Here is a 16338-nt window from a genome sequence, read left to right on the forward strand (position 1 = left end):
TTTACTCCTACGCGCTCTTTGACATTGCTGTTGGTGAAACGAAGGTGATTCCTTATTCCGGAAGTCTTTGGCCCCGTTGCTGATGATCTTTACTAAAAATTGAAGTGGTGGTGGTGTTCAAACCTGGGACTGTGAAATTTTTTTAGTAATCAGTGACATTACACCTAGACCAAGGGTGGCGGAATGCTCAGAATCAAAAAAAGTACGAGGGTTGTTTTTTAAGTAAGGGCCGTTTTTATTTTTAAAAAAAGATGCAAATACTTTTGTAAAAAAACTTTTATTTTCTGATTCTGCACACTTTTACCTATTTTTCTACATAGTTGCCTTGTTTATTTAAGCACTTGTCATACCGTACAACTAAGTTTTTAATTCCCTCTTCAAAGAATTCGGCCGCCTGCTCCGACAGCCAAGAGTTCACAGCCGCTTTCACTTCATCGTCGTCATTGAAGCGCTGCCCGCCAAGATGGTGTTTCAGGTACTGGAAAAGGTGAAAATCGCTAGGAGCAAGGTCGGGGCTGTATGGTGCATGGTCGAAAACTTCCCAGCCAAAAGAATCAATCAAATCCCGAGTCTTTTGAGAGGTGTGAGGCCTAGCGTTATTGTGAAGGAACAAAACTCCTTTTGTCATCAAGCCGCGCCTTTTGTTTTGAATTGCTCTGCGGAGCTTCTTTAGTAGCACAGTAGGCATCTGAGTTGATTGTCGTTCCTCGTGGCATAAAGTCCACTAGCAAAACACCGCGCCGGTCCCAGAACACAGTTTCCATAATCTTGCGCTTTGACAGCGTCTGTTTGGCTTTGACCTTGACAGGTGAGGTTGTGTGTCGCCATTCCATCGATTGTCGCTTGTTTTCTGGAGTGATATGGGATACCCATCTTTCATCTCCAGTGACAATTTGACTCAACATGTTATCCCCTTCTTCCTCATAACGAATCAAAAAGTCCAATGAAGTGGCAAATCTCTTCCCTTTGTGGTCCTCTGTGAGGAGTCTGGGTACCCACCGAGAACACAGTTTCTTAAAGTTTTGTTTTTCAGACACAATTTTGTAGAAAACCGATCTTGAAACTTGTGGAAATTCCAAAGAAGGAGTGGAAATTGTGAATCTTCTGTCCTCACGAATCTTTGCTTCGACTGCAGCCACCAAATCGTCAGTGATCACAGAGGGCCGGCCTGAGCGTTCTCCGTCATGGACGTTTTGACGGCCATTTTTAAACTCTCTAACCCATTGACGCACTTTACCGTCACTCATTGCATTCAAGCCGTAAACTTCTGTTAACTGACGATGAATTTCTGCAGCTGATAGGCTTCTCGCGGTCAAAAAACGTATCACTGACCGTATCTCACACGCGGCGGGCGATTCAATAATCGTAAACATTATAAAGTAGCACAGCGATGCGTACACGTCAGCTACAGAGCTGCAACTTGCATCAGTGTGAACGGGAAGGATGCCGGCAAGTGGCGCGGTGACTTGTTGCGGCGTCCGCGCGAACTACGGGACTATACGCGCGAACGGCCTTTACTTAAAAAAACAACCCTCGTATTTCAGGTGTGTGATGTAAATAGTGTGCCGTTAATCGCTTGAGCATTGGAGTGCTATTGGCATTGCGACAGTCATGGAAGTCACATGCGGAGTCCAGCTCGGTCGAACATCTCCAAGTCATTCACTGAACGCGACGCAATGTAAGGCCACTGGCAGCTTCGTGAAATGTTCAGGCCTCTGTTGTTCATAGACTATTCCAACAACGCCCAATCAGAGGTTTGGCACCCAGAGGGGTCAGTCAAATACTTCGACAGGCTAAGACAAACGTCAGTGTTCGACAGTTCTTTTAAGTAATGAGTGCGCAACTTCAACCCAGTTTGAGTTCCCATTGATGCAGATTCCACGAGACTCACATGATCGCTCCCCATGCTCGACAGGCCTTTAGCTTGCAGAGTGAGGGCAGCCACGCTTTGGTCTGGAACGATGCGAAACTCCATAATCTTCCCTCAAAAAGTGATGTTTCGGAAAAAGCAATCGCCGTGAGAGAGATGGTTTGCACTTTTGGTGAATGTACAGACCACCATTCCCACCTGGGTGACATTTATTTATCTGCGACAACTTTGATCCATTGTTCCAAGCCCGTATGATGGCGCAGTACGTAGTGATTCCATACCCACTAGCGAACGGTTGCGCAGGTGTGGTAGCCGGCCCAGTCTCTCGACGTCAGTCGCAAAGTTCGTGCTTAGAGTCCATTTGAGGATGCGTGTTCACACTCTCAGTACTCTTCCTCAGACAAACTTCGCGCTGACACCCAAAGCACCAGCTGTCAGGCACTCAAGTCGGTACCAAATGTTGTGTGTCGGTAGGGTATCAAGCGAAACACCGATTTAGTTCGTGCTGTGTGCTGTCGTCCAGCGGAACGGGCGTAAAAATTGATTAAAAGCAACACGAAAACTACGGAGCACAGGAAAAGGGTATCTGTGAGTAATTACACTGTAGAACTCGCGTGGGTGAGTTGGTATAGCGTGACGTCGTCTCACCAAACGTTCCGTATTTAAATCGCACTGATGATATTTTTGTTTAACTGTTTACTCTTGAAACTGTTATATAGGAGAACGTTTTCCTGACATGTAAAAGAACTTTGTAGCAATGTTCTTTTGGCAGCCTGCTTTTGATTCGTTAGTTGGAAGTAGCAAACCTAGGTATAGAGTACATTTGTATAGATAGGTGTGGTGTTCTTTCGGACATGTGATGAAGGAGCTACTGCGTTTGTAGTTTCACAGAATAAACACAAACAATCGGAACAGTAGAACAAAGAAACAAATGCATCACACTTGCGGAAGTGTTAATAGTAATAATAATGTCATCATTGGAATATGAACCTAGGCCTCTTTGATATGACGATCTAACGCTCTAACAATGTCTTCACAGAAGCTATATGCTTTCCCTGTGCTGCGTAGTTCTGGTGTTACTTTTACCTTTTAAGCCCCTTCTGCTGGACGACAGCCCATAGTACGAACTAAATCGCATCTGTGGTTGACACTCTATCGACACACAATGTACGGTACCGTTATGAGTGTGCGACGTCTGGAGGCTTGAGTCTGAGAGCAGTTCTGCGGGGAGGCTGGCCCCCAGTTCCCCCCGAGCTCGCAGACGCCGTCACGCGTCGCTGCAGAGTTGCTGAGGACAACACCGCGTTACTTTTGCTGCACAGTTCACCCCAGTCACCAAGTGTGGTGGCACTCCATCCGGAGGTACATGGTTCTTACATCGTTGGTAGCAGAAATTTTCATCATCGAGGGACAGAAATGGATTATTAGTGACACTGGAGCTACAGTTATAAGCATGCACTGGGTTGTGTCCCATTTCGAAACAGAAAACACATGACACAGGTCCAGATGAATAAGAAAAGGAAACTGTATACCATTTGTTTGTAACTGAAGCACTTCTTTCCAAGTTGTTGAACGCGGCTTTTTCTATCACAAAAAAAAAGACTCTGAGCACTAAGGCACTTAACATCTGTGGTCATCAGTCCCCTACAACTTAGAACTACTTAAACCTAACTAACCTAGGGACATCACACACATCCATGCCCCAGGGAGGAATCGAACCTGCGACCGTAGCACTATCACTAGAACTTGCGGCAATATTCTGACTTAACTGACAAGTCTTTCGCAGTAACTGAGTAAATGACTCACCCCCTTGACGAGAATCCATTTGTCGGACTGTCACGTTACGCTCGACAGCGGCCTACTCGCTGCTCGTGAGCGACATGCTCCGTGCCGACCACGTGTTCTGTCCCCCACCACCACCACCAACCCCTACCGCCAGTAGTAGACTCTGAAGAAGGACTCTTGTACCGTGCAGAGGCTTCCTGCCAACATTCCTAGAGCACACGAACCACTACGAGCCCAGAAACGTTTCGTTCCTCACCAGTATGCATCTCATGTAACGGCCAGCAAGACACAGTTAGGAAGACCTTGCATTACACCAAACTATGAGGACTATAGTTTGTGCGGCACGTCATCTGTGAACGGAAGAGGGACAGAGTGGAAAGATATTTTGTCATCTGTGGTCGCTGCAGTATGACTAGCAGAGTGCCGGCTTACAATCCCCCTTATCTGAGACTATAATCGCGACCATATGCACATTCGATATCAAAGGCGAGAATATTTAGGATATCAGTGCATATCTCGACTGAAACAAAGCCCGAAACCTACCAAAAGCAACTTTTATATGTGAGGGTGCTAGTCTTTTTATACGACACCCATAGTTCATCAACCTTACGTGCGGTCATGCCTTTTCCGGAATGTCTAGGTATTCTTCACTGCTCTCGATGCATCTTTCATCTACTCTATCATGTACTTTGGTGCAACAGATCGTGTGGGGTGAGGTCATTTGTCCGTTATACCGTACACGTGTCCAATTGTGGAATCGGACAGAAAGGCCATTACAGGCAGTGTCTCTTATTTACTCGTTCGGCATATACAGAGGAAATCATTCTTACATTAATTACAATATACTTATACAACTATGGTAACAATACTCTTTACAGGTGCTGTTATAATACTATACAACATTACAAGTACTCTCGAGCCACTTTAAGGCCGAGTCACTGAGTCTGTGTATGTCTTTCAAATCACCATTACATCCGCACACTTCACACATGTGTAAATGGTCCATTGTTTGGATTTGGCTCAAATGGCTCTGAGCACTATGCGACTTAACTTCTGAGGTCAACAGTCGCCTAGAACTTAGAACTAATGAAACCTAACTAACCTAAGGACATCACACACATCCATGCCCGAGGCAGGATTCGAACCTGCGACCGTAGCGGTCGCTCGGCTTCAGACTGTAACGCTAGAACCGCACGGCCACTCCGGCCGGCTGTTTGGATTTAACCACACTCACATTCAGAGCTGTCTGACAGGCCCCATTTCTTCACTAGTTGCTTGCATCTGCCCACACCTGTTCTTAGGCGGTTCAAAGTTGTGCACAGTTTCTTTGGGAGGTTGAGTCATTCAGTCTTCTTGTTGGGGTCGTCCACCAAATTGCAGTTCTTGTGTGCACTTGCAGCCCATACTTCGTTCCCGGTTGTTTTTGAGTTGAAGCGTTCAAACTCTTCGCCGATTTTCCAGAAAGCTGTCCTGGATTTAAGCCTGTTTGTAGCTGTTAGATCTTCATGGATAGGTAGGTCCGGGTTGTCTAAGATTTTTTCGTATGTTCTTAGGGCTTGCTGTGATCGCCTGATTTCAGGGAGCTCTATCTTGGCTAGGACAGGGATCCAGGCACAGGGGGTGGCCCTGAGTGTTCCCGAGATTATTTGCATTGTCTCCTTCAGCTGGACATCCACTTTAGCTACATGTGCACTTCTCATCCAGACTGGTGAGCGGTATTCAGCTACGACGTAGACAAGAGCTAGTGCTGGTGCCCTCGAAGTGCTCGCCCCGCATCCCCATGTTGTTCCAGCCTGTTTCGAAATGATAGCATTGCGGGAATTTAGTTCCTGTTTTGTGTCTTCTAGGTGTGCGTTGTATGTTAGAGTGCGATCTAGTTTCACACCAAAGTATTTAGGCTTATCCCCGTGTCTGATGTGCTGTTCGTTCATAGAAAGCTGTAATTTTCTATGTGCTTCTCTGTTGTTAAGGTGCATTATTGTGCTGGTTGTTCTGCTAGGGTTTGGGTGTAGGTGCCACTTGGAGTAATATGTGTTCAGGGCTTCCAGGTCTGCATTCGTTGTTTCGTCGAGATCGCTGAAATTTTTACTTTGATACGCGATGGCCAGGCCGTCGTGAATTGGGTTGTGGCAGGTCAGCTGCGTACAGGTTGAAGAGAGCGGGTGCTAGTGCCGAGCCGTGAGGCAGGCCATTATTCAGAACCACGCTCTTGCTGTTCGTGCCATGAAGTGAGACTTTGATTTTCCCACATGTTAATATGTTCTTGAGTAGTATGTAGGCCTGTTTGCATTTTATGATTCTAGTCGGCCTGAACAATAGCCCTTCGATCCACACTGTCTCGTAAGCTGATGTAAGATCTATGGGAACCAGTCCCGTTTTCATCTTATTTTGGAAGATTTTCTCTATGTAGATTGTAAGGGACACTACTTGGTATGTTGGAAGCTTGGCGTCAATGTACGTAGTTAGCCAGTAATATTCTCTGGAATTATTTATACGAGGTACATAGCAAGGATATTGGTCTGTAGTTCTTTGGGTTTTCTCCCGCCTTTCCGGGTTTCAGCACAGCCATGACTTTTGCTTCTTTCCAGATCTTGGGGAGAGCACCCGTACTGATACATTCCTGCAGTGTTTGGAGACCCACCTTCATCCTAGAGATCCCAGTTCCTTCAACAATTCTGGTAGGATCTCGTCAGGTCCGGCTGTTTTTCCTTTCTTCATTAGCTTCAGAGACTGGCTAATCTCTTCTGTCTCTACTTCTTTCACAATGTTCAAGTTGGTTGGATTATTGACTAATAAATTGTTCAGGTCTGGAAGCCTCTTTCTTTTCACATGCCTTTAGTTGGATTTTGGAGGTGTGTTTCAGAACAGCTGAAATCTCAGAAGCACTAATGACAAGAGATGGCCTCTGAGGCACAGTAGCACCGCCTAATTTCTTCAACAGATCCCACCTCTTTCTGCTAGAATGGATGGAATCTAGATTTTCATTTTCCTCTTTCCATCTGCTCCTTCATCAGTTGATCCGCAGTCTCCGTCGGCCCCACTCTCCTCAAATTCCTCCATTAGTGTTTCACACTCTTTTCGTCCAGCACGGGGTGTATTCCTTCCAAGACCCTCGTGGAGTAGCATTTAAAGCTGCTTTGTGTACCAGGTTTGTGAATCTTTTGTAGTTCTCAGGTTTCTGGGATATCCGATTTACCGTCTTCTCGACGTAGGATAGGTATTTATTCCGGTCAGCTTTCCTGAGGTTCCAGCGGGGGATTGGAGGGTTTATTGTGACTGGGACTGACAGTCCGTTCTCTACTATTACTACTGGCTCCGTGGAAAAGCCTCAAGGAACGTCCTCGTTGCTTGCACGGGTACCCCTGCTGCTCCACGTGTGACGAAGGTCAGGTGGGGTGTGGATGTTGTGCCGCAAGTCTTTGATATGAAGGTCGCTTTGTCCAGTCTCTGGAACAGATCATGTGCCTAGATGTAGACTTATAATACAGGAGAGAACACAAGATTTATGTTATAAAATACTTTTTCGTCGTAATTCACTGTAATACTTTCACCCTAAATCTGCAGCGTTTAGTCAAATACGACATAAATTTTATGGGTATCAAATGATATCTTCACTTGGCTAAAATGGTTTTAGCTTAGCGGTGTATAAAGCGTGAAGATCAATCCGAGAGACCGTTTACGTAAACGTTGAAGACAATAATGCTGTTTGATATGAAGGCGAAGCTACATGCTTTACAAATACATCGAAAATGTAAGTCTTACCTATGATCACAATACCATGCACTCTGAAGACAACAATACGCCCCTTCAGCACGTTCAGCAGCAGTCATTTTGCGTGTACTGCATTCGTTTATGGTTTGTTCTCTAAAATTAATGACTTTGTACGGCGTCAACAGCCTTCTCAAAACGATCGTTTATGTTACTGTTGCCTGCTATAAAACGCTTCCAGCAGAGCTTCAGTACCATTCGAAAGTAGCTTTTACGTTATTAATAAAATAACAGGTTGACTTAAAGTGCAATTAATTTGATATACTCTCTGTAAAAGCGAAAGAACAAGATCCAGCTGCATTAGACTACAGTCTCCTTGGATCACTTCGGAACTCACTTATGCCAATTAAACATCAGAGAGTAGTCACAATGCTGTGAGCTGGAGCGAACGAATGAGAGCAACCTTAAGATTTTGTTACGCTGTATGCAGCGGATAAACAGAAAATCACGTGACAGATTTATATGCGATATATTTCCCGCTACTGTTGTAGTTCTTACAACCCAGTCCTGCAACAGAAATGGAAGAAAATCAGAAACGTAGTTCTCGACTTGCAGCCTAGTATGCAAGGAAGATGGTGACTAACGATCACGTGCCAAATGGCTCTGAGCACTGTGGGACTTAACGTCTGAGGTCATCAGTCCCATAGAACTTAGAACTATTTAAACCTAACCTAAGGACATCACACACATCCATGCCCAAGGCAGGATTCGAGCCTGCGACCGTAGCGGTCGCGCGGTTCCAGACTGTAGCGCCTAGAACCGCTCGGCCACTCCGGCTGGCGAACACGTGCCATTAGAGTGATTAGGGACAAGGTAGGATTGGTCAAGCATCGAAAACAAAGAACCAGTGTGATACATGCGTGGGTGGTGTATGGAAAGCACGCACAGAAGCGTGGGTAATGTAGCAGGAGATTAGCGTCTATACTCCTGCCATTCATGGAGAGTGCAAGCTTTGAAGGACAGTAGCATTTCTTTCCGCACCTCTGCTGGTTTCCCACTTGATATGCCAGTCCGTTATTCCGTCACGGCTAGTACCTTTCAGAACACGTAGTGACACAATTTATACTGATACACGTTGCACAGTTACCGAGTTCGTACTTGGATTGTTGTTTGTGGCTCCAGGCACACTTCCAGTTATTTATCTGACGGTTTATGTCCCTATGTGAGCTATTCGGCACAAGTAAACATTGTGTTTCCAATCTGTGTTGATTCTCCACACCTAGAGTTTTCCCAGTTTCTTTTCATGTTGGCTGGCAGTTTTTTCTTATTGTTATTTTCTTCTCGCATACGTTTTTCTTAAAACTGGTTATCAGACGACTCCGAAAAATCAATATCATAGATCTCATCCATTTCTTATTTTCTTACCAACTTTTGTTTCTATAGTGAATTTCATTTACACCTTGCCACCTATCAACTCCAATCTTTGAATTCTCAGTTTCCCCTTTATTTCGTATTTTCCCAATAAGAATTATGTTATGTCTCTTGTCTATGTAAACTGCAGAGGATGCCGTCTTCTCGTACTCTTCCATTTTCTGTCTCTCTTTTCCAAATTGTGTGTAGGGCGTCTTCGTTTTCTTACAATCTTTGGCTGTTTGGTAGTGATTTAGACTCCGGTTTCTACATCATCTTATCATTGCGATCCAAAGTAGATTAAAACAGCGGTTTTTCTCCGTTTTTCAATAGTAGAATGTATAGCCCTAAACCCAGCACAACAATGCACTGTTAGTATCCTTAAAAATGAAATGAAAAGGAAGTAGAGTAGAAAAGAAGGATGGGGATGAATGAAATATAAATGTTGCAGAATAGAGAGAAAGGCAATAGACCACTTAATTGTTTAAAAAAGAAATCGTTTTTGTTCTGGCGTAACCACAAGCGCCGGAACAAAGATGCAGAACGGAAGGCCGCAGAAGGCGGAAGTGGACGGCGCCGCGCCAACAGCGACGCCTGCAGGAAGCGAGCGACAGCGCCGCGGCCGCCCAGGCCGGCGCAGTCTGCGCTACCAGGCTGTCGTGGTCCGTATCGAGCGCTCCATTGTGCTTTGTGTATAGCAAGAGCTTCACTGTTTTCATGTCGCCTCTCGCTAGCGGCATTTGCTGTAATCAAAGTACTGTCAATTTGCTGTCTAGAAATAAAACTACTAACGTTATTTGTTTAAATTGTTGTATAGCATTCCGAGAACGCAACATCCCTTAGGCACCCTATAAGCAGCGAGCGGGCAAGGCACCACAGTTTTGACCTAAGAAAGAGGAATAAACAGTTACGACACCACGAAGGTGCGCCAGCTGTCGCCGGCCGTCAGTCGCCACGGGAATGCTGTGTGCTGCGTGCTGTGTGCTGCGTGCTGCGAGCTGCGTGCTGTGCGCTGCGACACCAGAGGCGCCGCACTCGCAAACCGACCGGGCGTCGGCGGCCGTCTGCAGGCTGCGTGGCGCGTACAGCGCCGCCCACTGCACGTTGCTGTTGTCCCCACTGCTGCTGCATCTTCCGTATCCTGTTGCCGTGCTGTCTTCCTTGCCTGTGTTGGTGCTATTCATTGCGTAATGTATGCAATGCACGAAAATCGAGATCCTCCTTCTCGATCCAAGTTCTCATATCACCTAGCCAGGGAATCAGTCGTATTTCTGTACACCCCCTCCTCTGACACTGAGGTGCAGTGTGCCTGTACGTTCCCTTCCGCTCACCAGAGTCAGATATTTTTGCAACTCTCTCCTGGAATGTGTGTCTCACAATCTCTTCAAGACTGCACTTCATTCTCGAATACATATTATGTCGTACAAACAACAACCTCGTAAATGGAGCATCTGTGCACGGAACGAAACCTTTGCTCGAGGAACTAACCGCTAATTGTTACACCTTGTTTGAAGAGTGTTGCCCTGCGACAGGGAACGTTGTTTGCAGATGTGGCAAACGACGCTGAAAAGAATCACTTAATCACACGAGTTACATTCTTAGCGGCGGTCACCAGTGCGACACAACACAGAATGAGAACAGCGTCTGCCAAAGGGCTAGATTTATTTCTGATATGCTCTCTGAACACTCTCTGCAGCATGGCACAAAGAATAAACACGTGTGGAACAGAACTTGCTTTTAAACTGAATTCTCGATTTTGTTTCAACATCTCAATTGTCACAGTTACTAACATTTTAAATGGTTTGATAGGAAGAGAGACCAGCGCGAGGAAACCGTCACCTCTGACTACCAAGAGTAACTAAGTCAGTAACTTTCTAAATACAAGTAACAGTCTCTGTATCGACGTTGCTGAGCACGCACCAGGGACTTTATTCTCCATCTTCTAATGGTCTAAACAGGTGCTCCTGCTGAAACTCGCTACAGCCATAAATATAGCATCACAATAAGATTTTACAAGAGTTAGAGTTCACCTGAAACTATAAATGGTGGACGGACAGTTTTCGTTCCTGCCACTTGCTACAGCGTATATGCAACATAGTGCAGACTGATATTCGGGTATATAAGCACCGACGTGTAGGCAACAGAACAGTGTGGCTTTCGTCTCTTTCCGAAGTCCGTGTGCTAAATGCAGATACGGGAAATACGGCCACATTATAACAAAACGGCACCAATGACCTGTTGTTCTTTTCTTGGCTGCCGAAAACCAGCGTACACATCCGCCAGAGAGTGAACAATGTGTAGGGGTAGCGTGACTCTCGAAAACCATCGTCGTGGAGTGGTGCGCCAAGCTCCGTAGAGGTCGGGATTCGACACGAGACGTCGGTCGATCTGGGAGGCCAGCCTCATCCACTGTCGAAAACAACAAGGGGGTGGTTTTTGATGCGATCAGGGCGGACCGGCGCATAACCATTAGTGCGGTAGCAGAGGTTCTCGCCATCAGTTTCGGTAGTGTCCGACATACACTCCTGGAAATTGAAATAAGAACACCGTGAATTCATTGTCCCAGGAAGGGGAAACTTTATTGACACATTCCTGGGGTCAGATACATCACATGATCACACTGACAGAACCACAGGCACATAGACACAGGCAACAGAGCATGCACAATGTCGGCACTAGTACAGTGTATATCCACCTTTCGCAGCAATGCAGGCTGCTATTCTCCCATGGAGACGATCGTAGAGATGCTGGATGTAGTCCTGTGGAACGGCTTGCCATGCCATTTCGACCTGGCGCCTCAGTTGGACCAGCGTTCGTGCTGGACGTGCAGACCGCGTGAGACGACGCTTCATCCAGTCCCAAACATGCTCAATGGGGGACAGATCCGGAAATCTTGCTGGCCAGGGTAGTTGACTTACACCTTCTAGAGCACGTTGGGTGGCACGGGATACATGCGGACGTGCATTGTCCTGTTGGAACAGCAAGTTCCCTTGCCGGTCTAGGAATGGTAGAACGATGGGTTCGATGACGGTTTGGATGTACCGTGCACTATTCAGTGTCCCCTCGACGATCACCAGTGGTGTACGGCCAGTGTAGGAGATCGCTCCCCACACCATGATGCCGGGTGTTGGCCCTGTGTGCCTCGGTCGTATGCAGTCCTGATTGTGGCGCTCACCTGCACGGCGCCAAACACGCATACGACCATCATTGGCACCAAGGCAGAAGCGACTCTCATCGCTGAAGACGACACGTCTCCATTCGTCCCTCCATTCACGCCTGTCGCGACACCACTGGAGGCGGGCTGCACGATGTTGGGGCGTGAGCGGAAGACGGCCTAACGGTGTGCGGGACCGTAGCCCAGCTTCATGGAGACGGTTGCGAATGGTCCTCGCCGATACCCCAGGAGCAACAGTGTCCCTAATTTGCTGGGAAGTGGCGGTGCGGTCCCCTACGGCACTACGTAGGATCCTACGGTCTTGGCGTGCATCCGTGCGTCGCTGCGGTCCGGTCCCAGGTCGACGGGCACGTGCACCTTCCGCCGACCACTGGCGACAACATCGATGTACATTGGAGACCTCACGCCCCACGTGTTGAGCAATTCGGCGGTACGTCCACCCGGCCTCCCGCATGCCCACTATACGCCCTCGCTCAAAGTCCGTCAACTGCACATACGGTTCACGTCCACGCTGTTGCGGCATGCTACCAGTGTTAAAGACTGCGATGGAGCTCCGTATGCCACGACAAACTGTCTGACACTGACGGCGGCGGTGCACAAATGCTGCGCAGCTAGCGCCATTCGACGGCCAACACCGCGGTTCCTGGTGTGTCCGCTGTGCCGTGCGTGTGATCATTGCTTGTACAGCCCTCTCACAGTGTCCGGAGCAAGTATGGTGGGTCTGACACACCGGTGTCAATGTGTTCTTTTTTCCATTTCCAGGAGTGTATTATCTGGCAAGACTCAGGCTACCTTGAGGTCTGCATCCAGTGGATATCCCAGGCACTGAATACCGAACAAAAAACAAACCGAGATGCCGTTTTCCTGAAGCACGTGATGCGCTTCACTATTGAAGGCAGCACGCTTCTTGAGCGCACTGTTACAGGCGAGGAAAGCTGATGCCAGTACTGCGCGACGGAGTCGAAAGCGTCGGCGGTGCGGTCTTGTCATCCATCGTCCACTCGTCCCAAGAAGTTCAAGAGCCAGCCATCTGCTGGAAAGGTGATGCTCACCCTGGTCTTTGCTTATTGGAGGCCACTGGTAATTCATTTCAAAGGAACTTGATGCGTCCATCAATGAGGAACGGCACTGCGCAGCGCGGGAGAAATTAAGGCGAAGAGTCTGGGAAATCTGCGACAGGGGGCACTCGTGGCCCATACCGCAGATGTCGCAACACAGAAGTTACGCCAAGGAATTGGAATAGTCCTGATCTCTCCGCACACGATTATCACACCTTCAGTCCTTTGAAAAGGACATTGACGGGTTGGTGGGTCCGGTCGGGGGATATGCAGCAGGTAGTTGTGGACGCAGCAGGATACAGCGTTTCACCAAATGAGTATCTTCAACCTTGTGCGTTGGGTGGATCATTGCCTCAGTGTTCACGGCGATTGTCTTTAACTGATATACGCATTCTGCACTTTACAGCCTGAAACGTTTTGATCGCCCCTTCGTAAACGCCCGGTTTGTGCTCACCGCTATCTTTCGTATCTGTTTTCAGAGAAGGTCTTCATTAGTCCGGTGCAGACGCCTCCGCTGCTCGCTGCCCAGATGCGCCCTCTGCCTACGTGGACGTGCACGTGCCTCGCAGCCGCGTCGCTCGCGATGCTGGCGGGCGGCGCCTCGGGCGCCAACATCCTCGGCGTCTTCTGGTTCGTGGCGCCCAGCCACTTCACCATGTTCGGCCGGCTGTTCCGGGAGCTGGCGGCGCGCGGCCACAACGTCACCGTGCTCAGCCACTTCCCGCTCAAGGACCCCCTCCCCAACTACACCGACATCAACATCGCCGGCAGTATGCTCACCTATGCTGACAACGTAAGGATAAAGCACCTCCAACCTACACTGATGAGCCAGAACATTATGTTCACCTGCCTAATAGCTCGTCTGTTCGTCTTGGGAACGAAATACACCACACATTCTGCGTATCGAAGTTCCGACAGTTTGTTGGTATACTTGTGGAGACGTGTGTCATTAGATGTCTACGCACAGATCACGTAATTCGCGTAAATAACGGGCCGCTGATGTGCGTACGCGGTGATGGCGCCCGATAGCGACCCTGATGGCTTCTATAGGATTCATATCAGGCGAATTTGGTTTCCGAGACATCAAACCAGTGTAGCACGGTTCTGACTCTGAGACCCGGGCAGTTATACTGCTGAAAGATGATATCGCCGTCTGTGAAGGCATCTAGCAGGAAGGGATGCAGGTGGTTCACAGCTGTCACCGTGTCTTCAGTCACTACCACAGGTCCCATGCAAGGGCAGGAGAACGTCCCCCATAACGTAATGCTGCTCCCACCAACCTGTGACCGTGCGCGTGGTGCACTGTACGTTTCGAGCCGCCGTTTACTTCGACGGCGGCATGCCTGGAGATGACCATCGACCTAGTGTAGCAAAAATATGATTCACTCGAAGAGCCGACACGTTTCCGTTATTCGGAAGTCCAATCCCGATTGTCCCGCGCCTACTGTGATCGTAATTGACGGTGTCGTTGGGTCAACATGTGAACAGGTGGGGGTGCTCAGCTGTAGGCCTCAGTGTTGAGCGATGTACGATGATGAACCAAGCGCTCCAAAACACTCGTGCGTACACCGGCATTGTGCTCTTTCGGCAGGGATACCACAGGCCACCATCTATCTTACTTTACAGAGCAGGTATCCTCCAAACCCCATGTTCTGTGAAGAGTAGCCTAGCAGTAGTTCCACTGTCCTTCTACCTCTCTCCGCAGATGCTCACGACAGTAGCACGAGCATTCGACCGCTTCGCCGTTATCTAGATACTCGTTCACAGGCTCTGGTTAGTAATAATCTGCCCATTGTGAAAGTCGCTTATCTCAATGGATTTCTCCATTTGCGGCGCCTCTACTCAGGTTACGTACTTTTAGTACCGCGTCACGTGCACACAACATCACCAGGCACCATCCAACGCCGCGGTGGGCAGTAGTCATGATGTTCTCGCTCATCCGTGTACTCTCGTATCATTGTTGCTGTTTACACTAATTCTAGTTTTATGGTCCCTGTTTCAAAAGTTACTAACGTCTGCGCGCAACTGAAAGTTTTACTACTGTTCATTTTAGCTGATCTGACTGCCATTTCTAAGACATCTCACTACTTTTCTGAACTGTACTTAGTTGCACATTAAAGTTAATTATCGCTAATGCGTCGAGCAAACCATTTATCTGAACCCCAATTATTATAAAACGTCGTTCTCTTTATTTGGAGAAATGTGTTGTAAAATAATTTGTGGTTCCTTGGTTAGCTTTCGGTAATTCCGCGTGGTGCCATGTTGCGTCGTTCCTGCCTGTGCTGGAATTGTTTCTCGGAGGATTTGGTTAAAAGACGTAAGAAATATTTTCATTTAATTCGTTTATCATGTTTCTGATTTCCTTTTAGTTATGATACCAACTATTCCTCTGATACATTATTACCTGAATTCACCAGGTTTCGTTTCACTTATTCAGAAATACTCTTGTTCACAAAATTAGAATGTCATTCCACTCATCATTTCCTTACACACTCTTCTCCAGTGAATCGTGCTCAGTCCGCCTCCCCCACCTACACCTCCGTACCTCTGGAGTCTGCGAGCGCCTCCTGACGCCTTCCACTCCTTGCCTTCTGCTCCGTTGTTGTTGTCTACAAACACAAGATTTAGTCTCTTGATTTACCGAGTGTTATCAGACGCATTTTCTCTTGTGTTTCGCTCATGCTTGCCACGCATAGGATTTCATACCACTGTGCCTTCAGTGTTTATTGTTAGCACTTGATTGGTGCAATATCATATCTAAACATGCCTGCCATGAGGTTTTTCAGGTCAGGTTTGTTGTATGTAACGAGACGTCACAGTTTAACAAAGATATTGACCCATTACACAATGCTTATTGGAGTCCTAAATTTATCACGTTTCTCTGTACACTTGTTGGGTATACTAGTAACAAGTAACAGGAACGCTCCTGAGAGCAGCTGCACTGAGTTAAGTCGAATTTTCAACTATAATACAGATGTCAAGAGGCACGGAGGCAGGGAGGGGCAAAATGACCATACTCTTTCCTAGCCAACTCATAACCAGTAATGGTAGCCAGTCACACACCAATGTAAACGGTTCAGTCCATAAGAAAAACAAAAAATCTGATTGCCAATGGGTCATCGTAGGCAAACTGTATGAACAGCTTCTCAGAATAAAGGAAACTCGTTTTAGCTTTTCGTGTCACCATTTTCTTTGGCCATTTGTCAGCCAAGATTTTGTTTAGCACAGCCACCCCCAAGTGACAGTCTCTCCCTAAGGGCATCACGTATGTGAGTCCCCTCCCCACCCCCTCTCCCGCCTCACACAGTGATATGCTTCATACGGCCATTGTC

The 16338-nt window shown here is 47.5% G+C and overlaps 1 protein-coding gene across 1 annotated transcript in view; it reads left to right on the forward strand.

Moving 5' to 3' along the window:
* The window catches only part of LOC124798082 (UDP-glycosyltransferase UGT5-like), a 146468-nt gene that overhangs the window by 6420 nt on the left and 123710 nt on the right, over positions 1–16338 (forward strand). The window contains exon 2 of the mRNA XM_047261323.1: positions 13486–13799. Within this exon, the coding sequence (XP_047117279.1) occupies positions 13486–13799 (314 nt within the window). The remainder of the gene's footprint in view (positions 1–13485; positions 13800–16338) is intronic.

The sequence above is a fragment of the Schistocerca piceifrons genome, chromosome 5 (genome assembly GCF_021461385.2).
Source record: "Schistocerca piceifrons isolate TAMUIC-IGC-003096 chromosome 5, iqSchPice1.1, whole genome shotgun sequence".
NCBI lineage: Eukaryota > Metazoa > Arthropoda > Insecta > Orthoptera > Acrididae > Schistocerca > Schistocerca piceifrons.